At 32.8% G+C, this 13,589-nt stretch overlaps 1 protein-coding gene across 7 annotated transcripts in view; it reads right to left on the minus strand.

The window, feature by feature from the left end:
- The window catches only part of MAPK10 (mitogen-activated protein kinase 10), a 365,788-nt gene that overhangs the window by 82,283 nt on the left and 269,916 nt on the right, over nucleotides 1–13,589 (minus strand). For 4 of the 7 annotated variants that reach the window (XM_007465713.1, XM_007465709.1, XM_007465711.1 and 1 more), the window contains 4 exons: nucleotides 10,395–10,453; nucleotides 9,414–9,552; nucleotides 8,552–8,717; nucleotides 6,042–6,113 (listed from right to left, as the gene is read on the minus strand). In XM_007465713.1, the coding sequence (XP_007465775.1) occupies nucleotides 6,042–6,113; nucleotides 8,552–8,717; nucleotides 9,414–9,552; nucleotides 10,395–10,453 (436 nt within the window). The remainder of the gene's footprint in view (nucleotides 1–6,041; nucleotides 6,114–8,551; nucleotides 8,718–9,413; nucleotides 9,553–10,394; nucleotides 10,454–13,589) is intronic. The other 3 variants (XM_007465715.1, XM_007465714.1, XM_007465710.1) reach the window with 2 other exon arrangements.

Raw genomic sequence — 13,589 nt, forward strand, 5'->3', positions numbered from 1 at the left:
TTTCTTTGAAAAGTTTGTTTTAAAGTTAAAATTTAATTAGATATTTTACAAAAGCACATTGTTTTAAACTTCAGCGCAAACATGGAATTATAAAAGGCTACTGATATGTATAAATAAACTGTGAATGTACCTACTTTGCACTTGTGAATCTCAGTAAAAAAATAAAAAAAAACATTCACAAAACACAATGCTAAATATTCTAATTCCAGGAAACAGAGGAAGATTTTCTCCTTGAGACTTCCTCTTTAACTTGCTTTTCCTTCTTTATGATTTCTATGGCATCATATTAATGGCTAACCTTTATTTTATAAATGTCATATCACTGATTTGCTTTTTTAACAAAACAGAAGAAAATCCATTTAAACTTACAACAGAGGAGAATATCTTTAGCTTTATGTTAACTTATAAATAAAACTGTAGACTAATGAATTTTCAAAATATTCTTTCATAGAAATACAAACAATTTTTTACTGCAACAAAATATTTTAAATTGTCATCTTTAAAACCGTGTAATTCTGCAGTATACACAAATAAGGAATTTAAAGAAATCCTGATGTTGAAAAAAAATTTTTTTCTTTAAACTTTTCATGTTCTGATGAACAAATAGTAAATGCTGGCTCTGAATGTCTCACATTATCACCAAATTAATTACAAGCTCCCTGAAGATTTGGGTAATTATCCTCACTTCATTCTGCACATCAACTTGAAGAAGTGCTTTAGTAAGTGACAAACTATTCATTTTCTTTCCTTTTACTGCTAATTCACAGATAATTTTGGTTTATCATCTCATCACTTGAGAAATTTTTTTATTCTAGGTGGTTATTTCTATTTTTTATAGTTTACCTAATTCAATTTGAAGGTTATTTGGGCCAGAGTGCCCCCAAACTAACTTCATACCACAAAAACTGAAGTTCCTTATCTTTTAAAGGTATTTACAGGTATGTGTATGTTTGTAAACATCTAATGTTTTATATATATCAAATGATATCATCACAGCAATCCTGTAAGGCAGGCAAAGGAGGTATTTTATAAAGTAAATTGAAGTTGGTAGAAGATGTCACATGACTAAAGCTAAGAGGACCAGAGTAAGTTCTTAGAGCCCTTATGCACTGCAGACTCATTTGACTGCTGAAGGGAGAAAGAGTCCCATAATAGGTATCACTGTTCACAAACTCTGTCCTAAAGGCCAATCAGGCCAAGGGCAGTTTGAATGGAATAGAACAAGTAGTGACTAAGGAATGTGTTTTGTTGTTTGCAGTTTTACCCCCTCAAGTAGTTCACTTTATTTTTGAAGATCTTTCAGTACTCTGCCTACAGAACTATAGAGGGATAAGGAAAAATAATATGTTTTTAAACCTTTCTATATCCATTTCCGGGAGACAGGGGATTCCTGGGGGACCCAGCAGTCCTAGTGGAGCTTTGTCCATGGTCACTTAATAGCTCCTCTCCAAGGCATCAAGGAGTCAAGGTCCATCTCCTCAATTTCTTCCTTCTGTTCCACCCCCAAAGTCTGTTCTCTGTGTCTTCCCCTATTTTCTGCCCCCTTTCTGTGAATTTCTCTCAACTCCTTTTATCACCTTCATGCCTTATCCTGCCCTCTGTTACATTCTGGCCGACTCTAAATTTCTTGGGAGAGGGATTTTGCTCTTATAACTCTGTCCTCCTCCCATCTGTTCAGATCACCTCAGAATCTCCAGCTCCCATTCTAGTGATTGCCGCCTTACTCTGATTTTCTCAAAGTAATAATAATACAGAAGAGTATTCACAAATTCATAGTGAAAATATATTATTTTTAGCAAATACAAAGAAAAAAATTAAGTCTTATTTTTTCAAATGTTTGTGATTATTGGCAATTTGCTTATGGGTGTGAAAGAATGACTAATTTTTACATCCCAATTTTATTTAAAGTCATAAATTATATATTATTTGAGATAACGTTGTACTACCGTAATATTAGATAGAAGATGCAGAATATAGCAATGTATTAGTTGCAAAAGTTTATTAGGAAGTAAGCAGAGTTATTTCAAAGACGGAAGAAGGATTAAGAATATCTATCTGTACTAGATGGATATAATAACCCACAACCTCCAATTTTTGTTCACCTTACTTTGATTATTCCCAATTTTCATTTGTTCAGGTTTAGAAAAGATATGATAGTCAGTTAATCTGAGGATGTTTTCTTCAAATATATTTTTGGCAAATCATTCTCTGTTCCTTAATAACCTGGCTTCTTGGAAATATTATATGTAAATCCTTTACTTTCTAACTGAAATTTCTCATGTCCTCAGAGGGAAAGGCAAGAGGCAGTGTTTTAGCAATCTGTCAGCTTTAATTGGAGATAATGTGCTTGAGGTCCAGAAGTTTCAAATGAATATGGTGTGCCTATTTTTAACATTTCCCAGGTCCAGAGAACTTTGGCCAGAACTCAAAATAAAGGAATATCACAGACCTTGCTCAAAAAAGGTGCTACAATTTGAAATAGAATGGAAAACATAAGGTAGAAAAATATGTTTAAAAGAAGAAGGTTTAAGGAAAGAACTGGTATTATATGAAAACTATACTGGTATTATATGAGACTTCAGTAGTCAAGAAAACAGCATGCCCTGGTTGGGTTGTGGGGTGGATGGAAGGAGTCAGGAACTAGATAGTCCTTTAAAAAAACAAACAAACAAACAAAAAACTTCTAAGGAAGTATCATAAAACTGCTTTACTATAAGCTATTATTAAAAAACCCAAAATCTTAATGAAATATAAAGTCACTGATGCTTCTTATATGATCATTGGACTATGTAAATAAAATAATGGACCTGGCATATTCATCGTTCTCTGGCTTGAAATTCATCATAGGCCCAAGAATTATTAGTAATACTATATATTTTGTCAGCATATATGCTATGAAATAGGTTTTAATCATAAAACCATAATGAAAACTGAGTGTATAATAGTGTATGTTTATATAATTAAGAAACTCTTTACACAAGAAAAACAAACACTTTATAAATGTTCCTTTGGATATTAAAAAAGCTAGCAAACTAATAAATTGAAAAGTAAATATGTATGTATGTAGGTTCCAACACTTTTAGTCATCTAGAAGCTACCTTGTGATACCATCTGGATCGTATCAATAGTCAAGAAACCCACACAATGTTTCTCAAAATCCAAAATGTTAAATACAATTTTAACAGAGGAAAATAGCTAAAACTTTGGTCGTCAATGATAATTTCATAAGATTTTCCCAATTTTTCAAGGTGTTTTACTACTTTTACTTAGGGTCCAGATTTTTTAAAAGGAGCATTAAAAAGTTCTGTTCAGAGAGAGGAATAATGTTGATTATGATGATAGAGTATTATAACATCATTTTTTGGCTTCAGAGAAATTCAACAGAAATTACTCTGAATAATTCTAAGTGAATTATTCAGTTAGATTGTTTTTTTAAGTCTCTGAAGAATCTTGGAAGTAGTCAAGGTATAAATCAGCATATACTAAAATTTGATATTACTTCCAGTAAATGCTGGAATCATTTCAATATATTGAAATATTGGTATGATTCTTCTCCCTATAAATAAGCTCCATCAGCCCCCAAACTTGTGTCTGATCATCATGGCCTAGTGAAGTTACTTCAATGCTCTGATCCCTTTATTATTGGTAGTAAGCTCTAATCACAAAATAATAACTTCATATAAAAATTAATGAAACAATTCCACTCAAAAACATATAGTACATGTAATCCATTGTTTAATAAGGATTTCTATGGTTTAGTTTAATTTTTAAATATAGTCATGACTAAGACATTAAATTATAATTTTAATTATAGGCAAAATGAATTCCAATGCATTTCATCTGAAAGTTATTTACCCATATTTAAGTAAAATTTAACTTAAGCAAGATATTTTCCACTATAATGACTTTATGTAACTTCCCCACTGACTTATAGGCCAGTAATATATGGCACTAGGCTATCGGATACCAGTAGTTTACATAATCATCACAGGAGATAAAGGAATACAGAATACAAACCCTTATCACAATCTACATTTTGTGTATTGGGGTTTATTTAATTTCTAGGACCATATTTATCAAGGATATATATTTTATGTATTGATATTTGCACAATTTACTTAAAAGTTCTAAACATTTTTCTAAAAAATAAACTAGGATAAAAGGAAAAACTGACCTCCAAGAGAACAATTTCTGGAAGAATATAGAATTATCAATATGGTGCTATTATCTTTGCTTGTTTATCTGAAGGGTATTTTGTGTTCAAAAATGTTTTAATTTTTCCTAATTTTATTGGCTTTTAAATTTAATACTGCTAAAATAATAGAAAAAGAACCCTGATAAATGCCTGAATAGTTAAATTAGATCTCAGAGAACCATGCTACATGGGAATCAAGTGACTGTAACAACAATGTCACACAGGAATGAGATATTTTGTAACATTTTGTCTTTGGGAATTGATTGAGAAGTTCTGGGTTTTTTCAATCTGAAATGTACTGTACCTCAAAGACAAAAGCACACACACATGCACACACACACAAATTCCTACTTTTGTATGAAATCAATACATATGAATGTGAATTACAATATTGTTCAAACCAACTACATGATTTGTATGTAATTGATCCTCAAAATAAATTCAATAACTAATTTAAAGTAAAATGAAATATTATCATTTAAATACACAATCAATATAAAAATTGAGATATTTTATGTTTTCTTTTTATATCTTCAAAATCCAGTAGGCATTTTGCACATATAACACCTCTAAATTCAGACTAACCATATTTCAAGAGCTAATGTGGCTAGTGGCTACCTATTGGATAGTATAGTTGTAGAACATGTCATTACTATTATATTACTATTGGAATTTAGAGAATATCTTATTCATATACAGCAGAATAAATAAATGCCTACATTAAATGCATGGTCATTGTGGCATCAACTTTTTATTGTCAGATTTTTTTTTTATCATTGGCCTTTTCTTCTATTCCTACTAAATAACAATAATAATCTTTCTTACATTATAAGAGTTTTTAATAGAGCTTTCTTATTAGTCAAATACAATACTTAATAGTTATGGATCACATGTTTACTGCCAATTTCTAAAAAACTTCCAATGTAATAAATATATTGAACTCACTCTTGCATTATCGTTGTTAAAGTTCTTAGTTGTTGTACTTAGATTTGCACAACTGTGTGTTAACAGGGTATTTCTGTATTTATAAAATATATATTTTCTATTAATATGTAAACTTTCTTATTGATATATTACAAACACATATATGTGCCTTTGTTAAAGAGTGAACTTTTGATCCTTTCAGAACTATACCAGCTCTTTTAATAATTCCAAATCAGAGATATCTGTTCAAGAAATTTCTGATGGAATCTAGTAGAAGACTAAGTGGTAGAACACAAATCAACACTGCTTTTTTTTTTAATTGACTATACTTGTCACATTGTATATTTCATTTCTTTAATTCTAAATTTCATTGGAAAAGCATGTCTAAGTCACATCTCCAAGTCAGATGAGGAAAGCCTATTTTAAACCCACCTGACCTCCAGCAATTTGAATAATAATTATGATTTTTAAATGTGGAAGTTCTTGTTTGAAGGAAGATGTGCTATATTAAACTGTTTAAGACTGGATATAGTGTCAAGAGTAATTCAAATCAATAAAGGCGTGGACAGAAGCTTAAGATGTCAGCAAGTAGAGAAATAATTATGCCTAAATTTGTTGCAGCATAAAATGGTTTTAGAAGGGAGATGGATAATACTTGCAAATAGTTACTGCTATTTTGAGTTACAGATAAGAAAATTTAAGAAGAAAAACACCCACTGAAAATTTAATTAAAACAAACCATTGAGGTATGTAGTCTTCAGTACTGGTCAGATTAGAGAAATAATCACTTTTTTTTTTAGTCACAGTTATACCACTTACCCAACTTTTTGCTTCTATCTTTACTCTCCTGGCAAAATCATTATGTGTTTAAAGGGAGAGAGAACAAAACAGGTAAGGCTGCAGCAAAAAGGTACAAGGATACAGTCCCTTCCTGGAAAGAGGATTTTGTGGCGAACCATTTCTCCCATAATGCATCCCACAGACCATATATCCACTAGAATAAGAGAGAGGGAAGTGAAGAAAAGGGAGGAAAGTAAAGTTAACTAAGATAATTGATCTCTGAAGGAGGAGGAAAAAGAAGCATTTGATTAGAAGGTACAAATTTTGTCTCCCACCAAAAGTTGGCCAAAAAGGTGAGTTAAAACCAGCAATATAATATCACATAAACAACATCTAGTATAAGAACTCAAATTAATTTTCTAAAGTTACTTTATGAGTGCCTTAGATTTCCCTTTAGTGCCATAAAATTGTAGCATGGAAAAGCAGCAGCTTAACCAAAAGTATATCCATGCCAGGTGACAGCTAAAAGCCACCAAAGGGTTTTTGATGTCATTTGCTGGATGCAGAGAAAATAATCTTAATAGACCCTTAGGGGTGGCTGTTTCCATTTTCTATTCTATTCAGTTACACTGAGTAGGGCAACTAGAGACACCCTTTTTCTTGGTCCAAAATAAGGTACATGCAACCAAATCCAAGAAACTAGGAAATGGCTGGAACCATGGTTTAGGCAGAAATATTGGAATGCCTGGTATTCAAGACTTAGATTTTCCTTCAGTTATTCTTGTAAATAAATACCAGTTTTTGTTTCTGTTTGAAATATTTCAAGAAAAAAGATGCATAAATAATTTGCACATGTATAAAGGAGTCATGACATAAATAAAGTATTAAATGTGTTAAAAAGTTGTTACACACATACGTTCCTCAATTGTCATACTTGTTAACAAAACAGGCTTTACCTTCTCTTACTAATCTTTACCCTGTTCCAACTCACTTTTTAGTAAGGACAAAGGGAACCCTGGGGCAGAAACATTAGGCTAAAATGCTCCTTGGGGAAGGAAGGCAGGGTTCGGTGCACAGGGTAGCTGGGCATGCCTGTTGTCAGAGCAAGCAGGTTTTTCTGCATGATAACCTTTATCCCGTATAGAGGTGAGAGCAGCACAAGGATGCTAGGTGTGCTTTTTCCATGGATCAGGAGAAGCCAAAAAACTAAGGCAGCAACTTGCAATTCTTTCTACCGAGGTAAGAACAAGGGATGAGATCACATGCCATCTGTACAGCAAAGGTCTGAAAATTCATAATAGCAAATTCAGAACACCCTCCCCCCCAGATTCTTGTAGATTCTTGATTTCTTGAATTTTTAAATTCGTTCCCACTTTGATTTTTTAAAAATAACTTATGAAGAATGTATACAACTATCTTCTTTTCCAAATAAGTTAGGTGTGGTATTGCCTTGGGAAGAGGACTAGATTTTCCTCTTCCAAGTCAAAATGGATTAGAATTCTGCCATTGTCCAACAAAGTAAACCTGACCTTCCTAAGAACCTTTTCCCTTCCTCTGCACAAATGCACAAAAGTATTGGCTCTCTTCTAATCTGGAAGGGCACAAAGAAATTTTTTAAAACTTTGGTGGCCAGGGAATTTTCATAAAAGTACTCTGTAGCACCTATACATAAAAATACAATGATAATTATTTCTATAAAACTTATAGATTGCCAGGAACTAACTACAATAGAATATCAAAATGAGTATGAAAGGTACATTGAGTGCATATATACAATTCTAATTTAAGACAAGTTTAATTCCTAAATATAGTGGATGTGTTTTTTAATACACCTCATTACTTATTAGAGATATTCTTTTCAAAATAATATATGGCAATGCTTTCTAATAAGTATTTTTATAAATACTTCATTTTAATAAAATCAAATTGGAATACATTTTGAAGATTCTTTCTACCTTTTCTTTTAAAGTGTTCATGAATACTAGATTTTCTTCATAAAATCAATAGCATAAAATTTAATACTTTTATCTCTCTATGGTTTTAAAATTTATAAAAACTTACTAGGCAATTGCTACCTTAACTATTACTTATGGAACACTTTAAAGTATTAAAGAAATTCTTATCCAACTTGAACAATTTGGATTATTCTAAATTGACTGTGCATTGAGCATTTGTGAATATTCTTGCTCCAAGGATTTGCGGTATCTTTTTCTTTGTCTTTTCCTAAGACTAGAGCCATCAATCTAAGAAGTAACATAAAGCCAAATGGCTAAATGCAATAGGTAGATTTCTTCCTGTTTATACCCACTTTGAGCTGAGCTGCCACCTAAATAGCAATTTTTCTCAATATCTATAGCATGTATGCTAATCAGTATCTACTTGACTGTTTAATCAGACTCCATTTACAATTCTTTTTAGCTATGACATTTCAGTGTTCTTCTAACCAAGCTTACTTCTCAGAAACATCCTTTACATGTTTAATGAGTGATTCTTCATAGTAATATTTTTTTTAAAAACCTCTGAATATGAAAGCTGGCAGCCGTAATTTTTAAAAAGTTCATATACATGAGAGAGAACATTACTCTTGGCTATCTAAAACACATACTCATTTTTTTCACAGTTTCTTTGGCTGGTACTCAGAAGCATCCTTACCGTTCTCCTTGTAGCCCATTCCCAGAATAACCTCGGGGGCCCTGTAATAACGTGTCACCACATAAGGAGTCATCATGAAGCTTGTGCCTGCTGTCCTGGCCAGTCCAAAGTCTAGGATTTTCAATGTACAATCAGACTTGACTACAATGTTACTTGGTTTCAAGTCCTAACAATAGGAACAAGAGAAGATATTAAAAGTTAGCATCAAATGGAACATGTGATTTCCAGTTACTCAATCAACATGGCAGTCTTGCAATAGCACTGATGGGTGGCCGCCTGCCATTGGCTGTAGAGCCCTATGTAAAGCAAAAGAGTACTTCCCAAAAGAAGTTTACAATTAGTTTTGGGATTTCTTTGTTTTAACATCCTCAGAAACGTTTTTAAACCCAGAAGAGAATTGTATCATTTTTACAATTTAAGCTCATCTTGGGAAGAGGTTTTTAGAAAAAAATCATTTATTGTCATCTGTTAGGTTTCTCCTTATGGCAACATAAACCTTTTACTTTATACTTCATTTCTAGGCCATACAGAAGAGCAGATCAGGGCTGCTGTCTTTATGTGACCAGAAACAGTGGAAATGAACTGTCTTGTTTGAGCTGCACATATGACTCTGCCAATCAGAATTTCTGAGAAGCCTTGGAAGCTGACTCTCAATGAGCTGAAACAAAATGTTAAACAAAACCAACTACAGTGTGCTAGAGTCTCCTCCTACACATTAGTGAACTATGTGCTAATTCTATAGTAAAATAAATGAAGTACATTATATTTAACCAAGCTCCCCTACATAAAGAAAATAATCTGCAGTTGCTCTTTCTCTTCTCCACAAGCATCTTCATTATAATTGTGGACTAAGTATTCTTACCCTGTGAATAATTCCAGCAGAGTGAAGGTGCTTGATGCCACACAACATTTGGTATAGCAGGTAAGACATTCGCTCGTGGTCTAACTCCATCTGAATCACCTGACACAAGTTGGCATCCATCAGTTCCATTACTAAGTAACTGCAAGGTAAATCCACATTGTAAGTTCCAAATCACAAGACATGTGAAGTCCTTCAAACAAGTCAGGATCCTCTCCTAAATCTATAAGTTTCTGAACTTCCCAGCTCAACTTTTGACTGAATTAAGTACATGAAAAACCTCTGAGTATTGCATGCACGTTAGCCATGGTAACTCTACCACAAAGATGCTAACAGAAGTAACATTTATTAGTGTGTGGTTCCTGTCCTTATATTTTGTACCTTCATCTTGCTCTCATTTTACCCTGAATTCCCTGAACTCTTTCCTGTGTATTATGATTACAAATAAGAAAAAAAATTCAGAATAGCATCTTCCATTAAACGCAAGGTATCTGTTAAATAAGACAATGTGATAGGATTCACTTCCTCTCCTCTGCTTATTGTCATTATACTTCTGGAAGGTTTTTTTGCACAAAGTCAAAGGTACCACAAAAATAGAAAGAAAGATTAAGGTTGATTTTTTATCGTGTCCGTCATTAATATTTCTCAAAGTGAATTGACTCATTCTAGAAAGTTCACAGAATAAATTAAAAATAAGTAAAAATATAGAATAACTAGTAAGGCTTCCCTGATTCTGTCTGAACTAAAGAACATGGGGCAACAAAGCACAAAGAGCCATAAGGCCAGAAAGTAGCAGAAGTGTCTTTCCAGGAAGAAGCGGCAGAAACAGAACCTTCTCTCCTGTCACTGGATCCCTTTCATTTGCCGCCAGTTCTTACCTCCCTTTGATCTCTACAAGGGATTTCATTCATCTGATTTTTGTCAATATCACTTGAGTTATTTGAATGTTATGCTCCCCCTTCCTTCATGAGTTTTGTTACTTACACATCTTGGAACTCCTCTAGCGTTTTCTGGGGTGTGAAAACATTTAATAAACTAATAATCTGGAGAAGAGACAGTGGAAGGGACAGAAGAAGGAGAGAAAGAAAAGGGGAGAAAATTAATTATTTAAAAAGCATATTTAAACAAACACTTATTCCAACTCAAAGTCAAATATTAGTGCTATGGAGGATATAGAAAAGTCGGAAAAATTTTCTAGAACTGTCGGAAAAATTTTCTAGAACTGTCTCATAGAACATTCAAAAACGTATTCAGAAAGGACATGTAATCTGTCTTCAGGTTAAAATGCAATTAAAAAGCTCAAATTCTTAGGCAGAGAAAAGAGTCACAGAAGATATATGATTGTGATATTGCTTTAGAGTGTGATTCTCCTTAGTAAATATAGGGTTGTAATGTAACTAAACAAAAAAGAGGAAAAGCCATGTAAGAAAAGTAAGGCAGCAGTGAAATAACCAGCAAGACTTAGCAAGGCTATGTCTTCCTCTAAATGAAAAGGTGGTGTTTAAGTCAAGGAGATGTTCTATGTTAAGGAGGTATTCTAAGTCAAGATTTTTTTGTGTTGTTACTTTAGTTTTTTTGCTTCTATTTCACACTCAAATATTATTTAAACTAATGTTCCAATGGTATGTGTGGGGAAAGGTATATCTTGGATGATATCAATGATGAATTTAATGGCAAATGTATTTTAAGTTATAAAAATGATTTTTTAACTTTTTTGTTTCCTGTTTTAGTTATTTTATATATTAGGTAGTAAAGAAGTTTACCTTCTAGCATAAGTAAATGTTAAAAGGAAAAAAACCTTTGTTTTATGCAAATAGTTACATACATAAATAACTCAAAATTGTCTTTCAGCTAAATATTCTGTACTAAAGTGCCAGTGGGAAATAAAAATAAAAAATATAGATAACAGGCCTCTACTCATTGGATGGATGCAACCATATCACAAAAACAAATTTAAGATTTGTACATCTTTAAAACATGAACTAATGAATTTCAATAAAGTTCATAAGTGGTATAGAAACACGAAGTAATAAACAAAACAAAATGATTTTCAACATCGGAGAAATGCAGTCAATCTAAGGAATGCTTTAGGCCTTCAGTAGTTTCCAATTATTGAGGAATCATTGAGAAAAAAAATCACAACACCATCCAATACTTTCATATATATATATATATATATATATATATATACAGGGTAATTGTTATAACATATCAAAAAACATAAGATTATCTCTTCTGAAGCAACCTTGCAGCATGGAATATGCATATGGAAATAAAACTGTTTCAAAATACTTTAAAAAATATTTATTTACTTATTTGGCTGTGCCAGGTATTAGTCACAGCACGTGGGATCTAGTTCCCTGACCAGGGATCAAACCCAGGCCCCCTACTCGGGGAGCATGGAGTCTTAACCACTGGACCACCAGGGAAGTCCCTCAAAATATTTCTAAAACTTGTGATTGAAGTGCTTTGCTATTCTGTATACTTAGTTATGGTGTGTATTGAAAAATATCTACAGTTCTCATTGGAACTGTGAGCCTGTTTTTATAGTACTTAATCTTAGAAAGTAATTCATTTTGATATTTGTTCAAACAAAAACATCAGAGACTGTGTGTGGGACACACACACACAACACGTACAAACAACCCTTAAAGATGAAAAAATGCTAATCCATATTATCTGGTGAATAAATAATCTAGGTAATCTAAATTAATCTAGAAAATAGCATTACAATGTTAAATAAACCAAGGTTTATTATTTTAAAAGGTAAATTCCCCACTATATATTCTTGTATTCCCCTTTTCTATGCCCTTGTTTTATCACCTTCATTGTCTTTGATTTTCCTCTGAGTATTTCTCCTCTGTTCTTTCTTTGATCCCTTATAAATCCTAACTCCTATTAATAACCAATCAAAAATGTTGTCTTTAGAAACAGACCATCACAGGTATTTCCATTTTAGTTCAAACGTTTTCAGGCAGGAATCTGATGCAGTTCATTTCTTTATTCCAACCCATTAAAACGCACAGATGTGAATCAACGTCTGTCATGGCCCCACAATCATAACAGCTATCACTTCCTAGAATTGTGTTCATTTTCTAAATGGATTGTCTTCTTTATTATTAAAAACTTAATTGGGGTTGCTTCACTATTTTACATTACTTTCCACAGCATTTCCAGCGTTCTTCATTCTGACTGCTTGTAGTTAGTATTACAAGCAATAATGTGGAATTTGCATTTGGTTGTCAGTGAACTTCCTTTCTGTTAACAAGTTCCAGAAATTTATTTCCCTAGATTTACATACATACATGCATACAAACATCTGTACATACACAAACATATGCACATACACACATAGCAGGTAGGATGCCATTTACAAATTATTATTTCAATTTGGAAATCTTTTTTAGGTAACATAAATGTGAACCCCCATATTCCAGTCAAGAATGGGGAGTAGGATTCCCTCAAATTGGCAAAGTAAGTGGGAATTTCTCCACAATGTATTTATTGCATTATAGGGACTGGAGGGAGGATTAGGGAAATATAAATATTCAATATATGAAAACAAAAAACTATTAAAACTTCCCATGCAGTTGTTTCATTGCTTGTGTCCATTCATCTTCCATTGCCTATGGTATTTCTCATCCTCTTTGCTATCATAAAAATAGATTGCATTGGTCATGTGGTTAATCTTGCTCCTGCCTTTATTTCACATACTGAAAGAACAAATTGCTTTAGCAGAATGATCTTTCTTAGGAATCATCATTTCTAACATTTCTATATTCCTTTCTAGAAGTATCATGTTCCTTGCCTGGCCAAATAAGAGATGGGTACATACTTCATAAAATTTCTCTTTCTGAGTGAGGCCTTTCCTGCTAAACCTATTTAAAAGAGTAACCCTACCCACTCTGCACTGACCAGTATTTTTTATCTTCCTTCTTCGTTTTGTTTTCCTTGGTAGCACTTATTACTATCTGACATTCTAAACATCGACCTACCTATTTTGTAGACTGCCTTTCTCTTCCCAGTAGAACATGAGCATCGCATGGGCAGGGATTTGTCTCTCTTATCTTCACTGCTATATGTTTAGCACTTAGAGCATCTAGATCTGTACCTGGAACACTGTATTCATTTAACTGTCAAATGACTGAACTAAAAAGTCATTGGAGTAGAGTAATAGGA

Source organism: Lipotes vexillifer, unplaced genomic scaffold (genome assembly GCF_000442215.2).
Source record: "Lipotes vexillifer unplaced genomic scaffold, Lipotes_vexillifer_v1.1 scaffold301, whole genome shotgun sequence".
NCBI classification, from domain to species: Eukaryota; Metazoa; Chordata; class Mammalia; order Artiodactyla; family Lipotidae; genus Lipotes; species Lipotes vexillifer.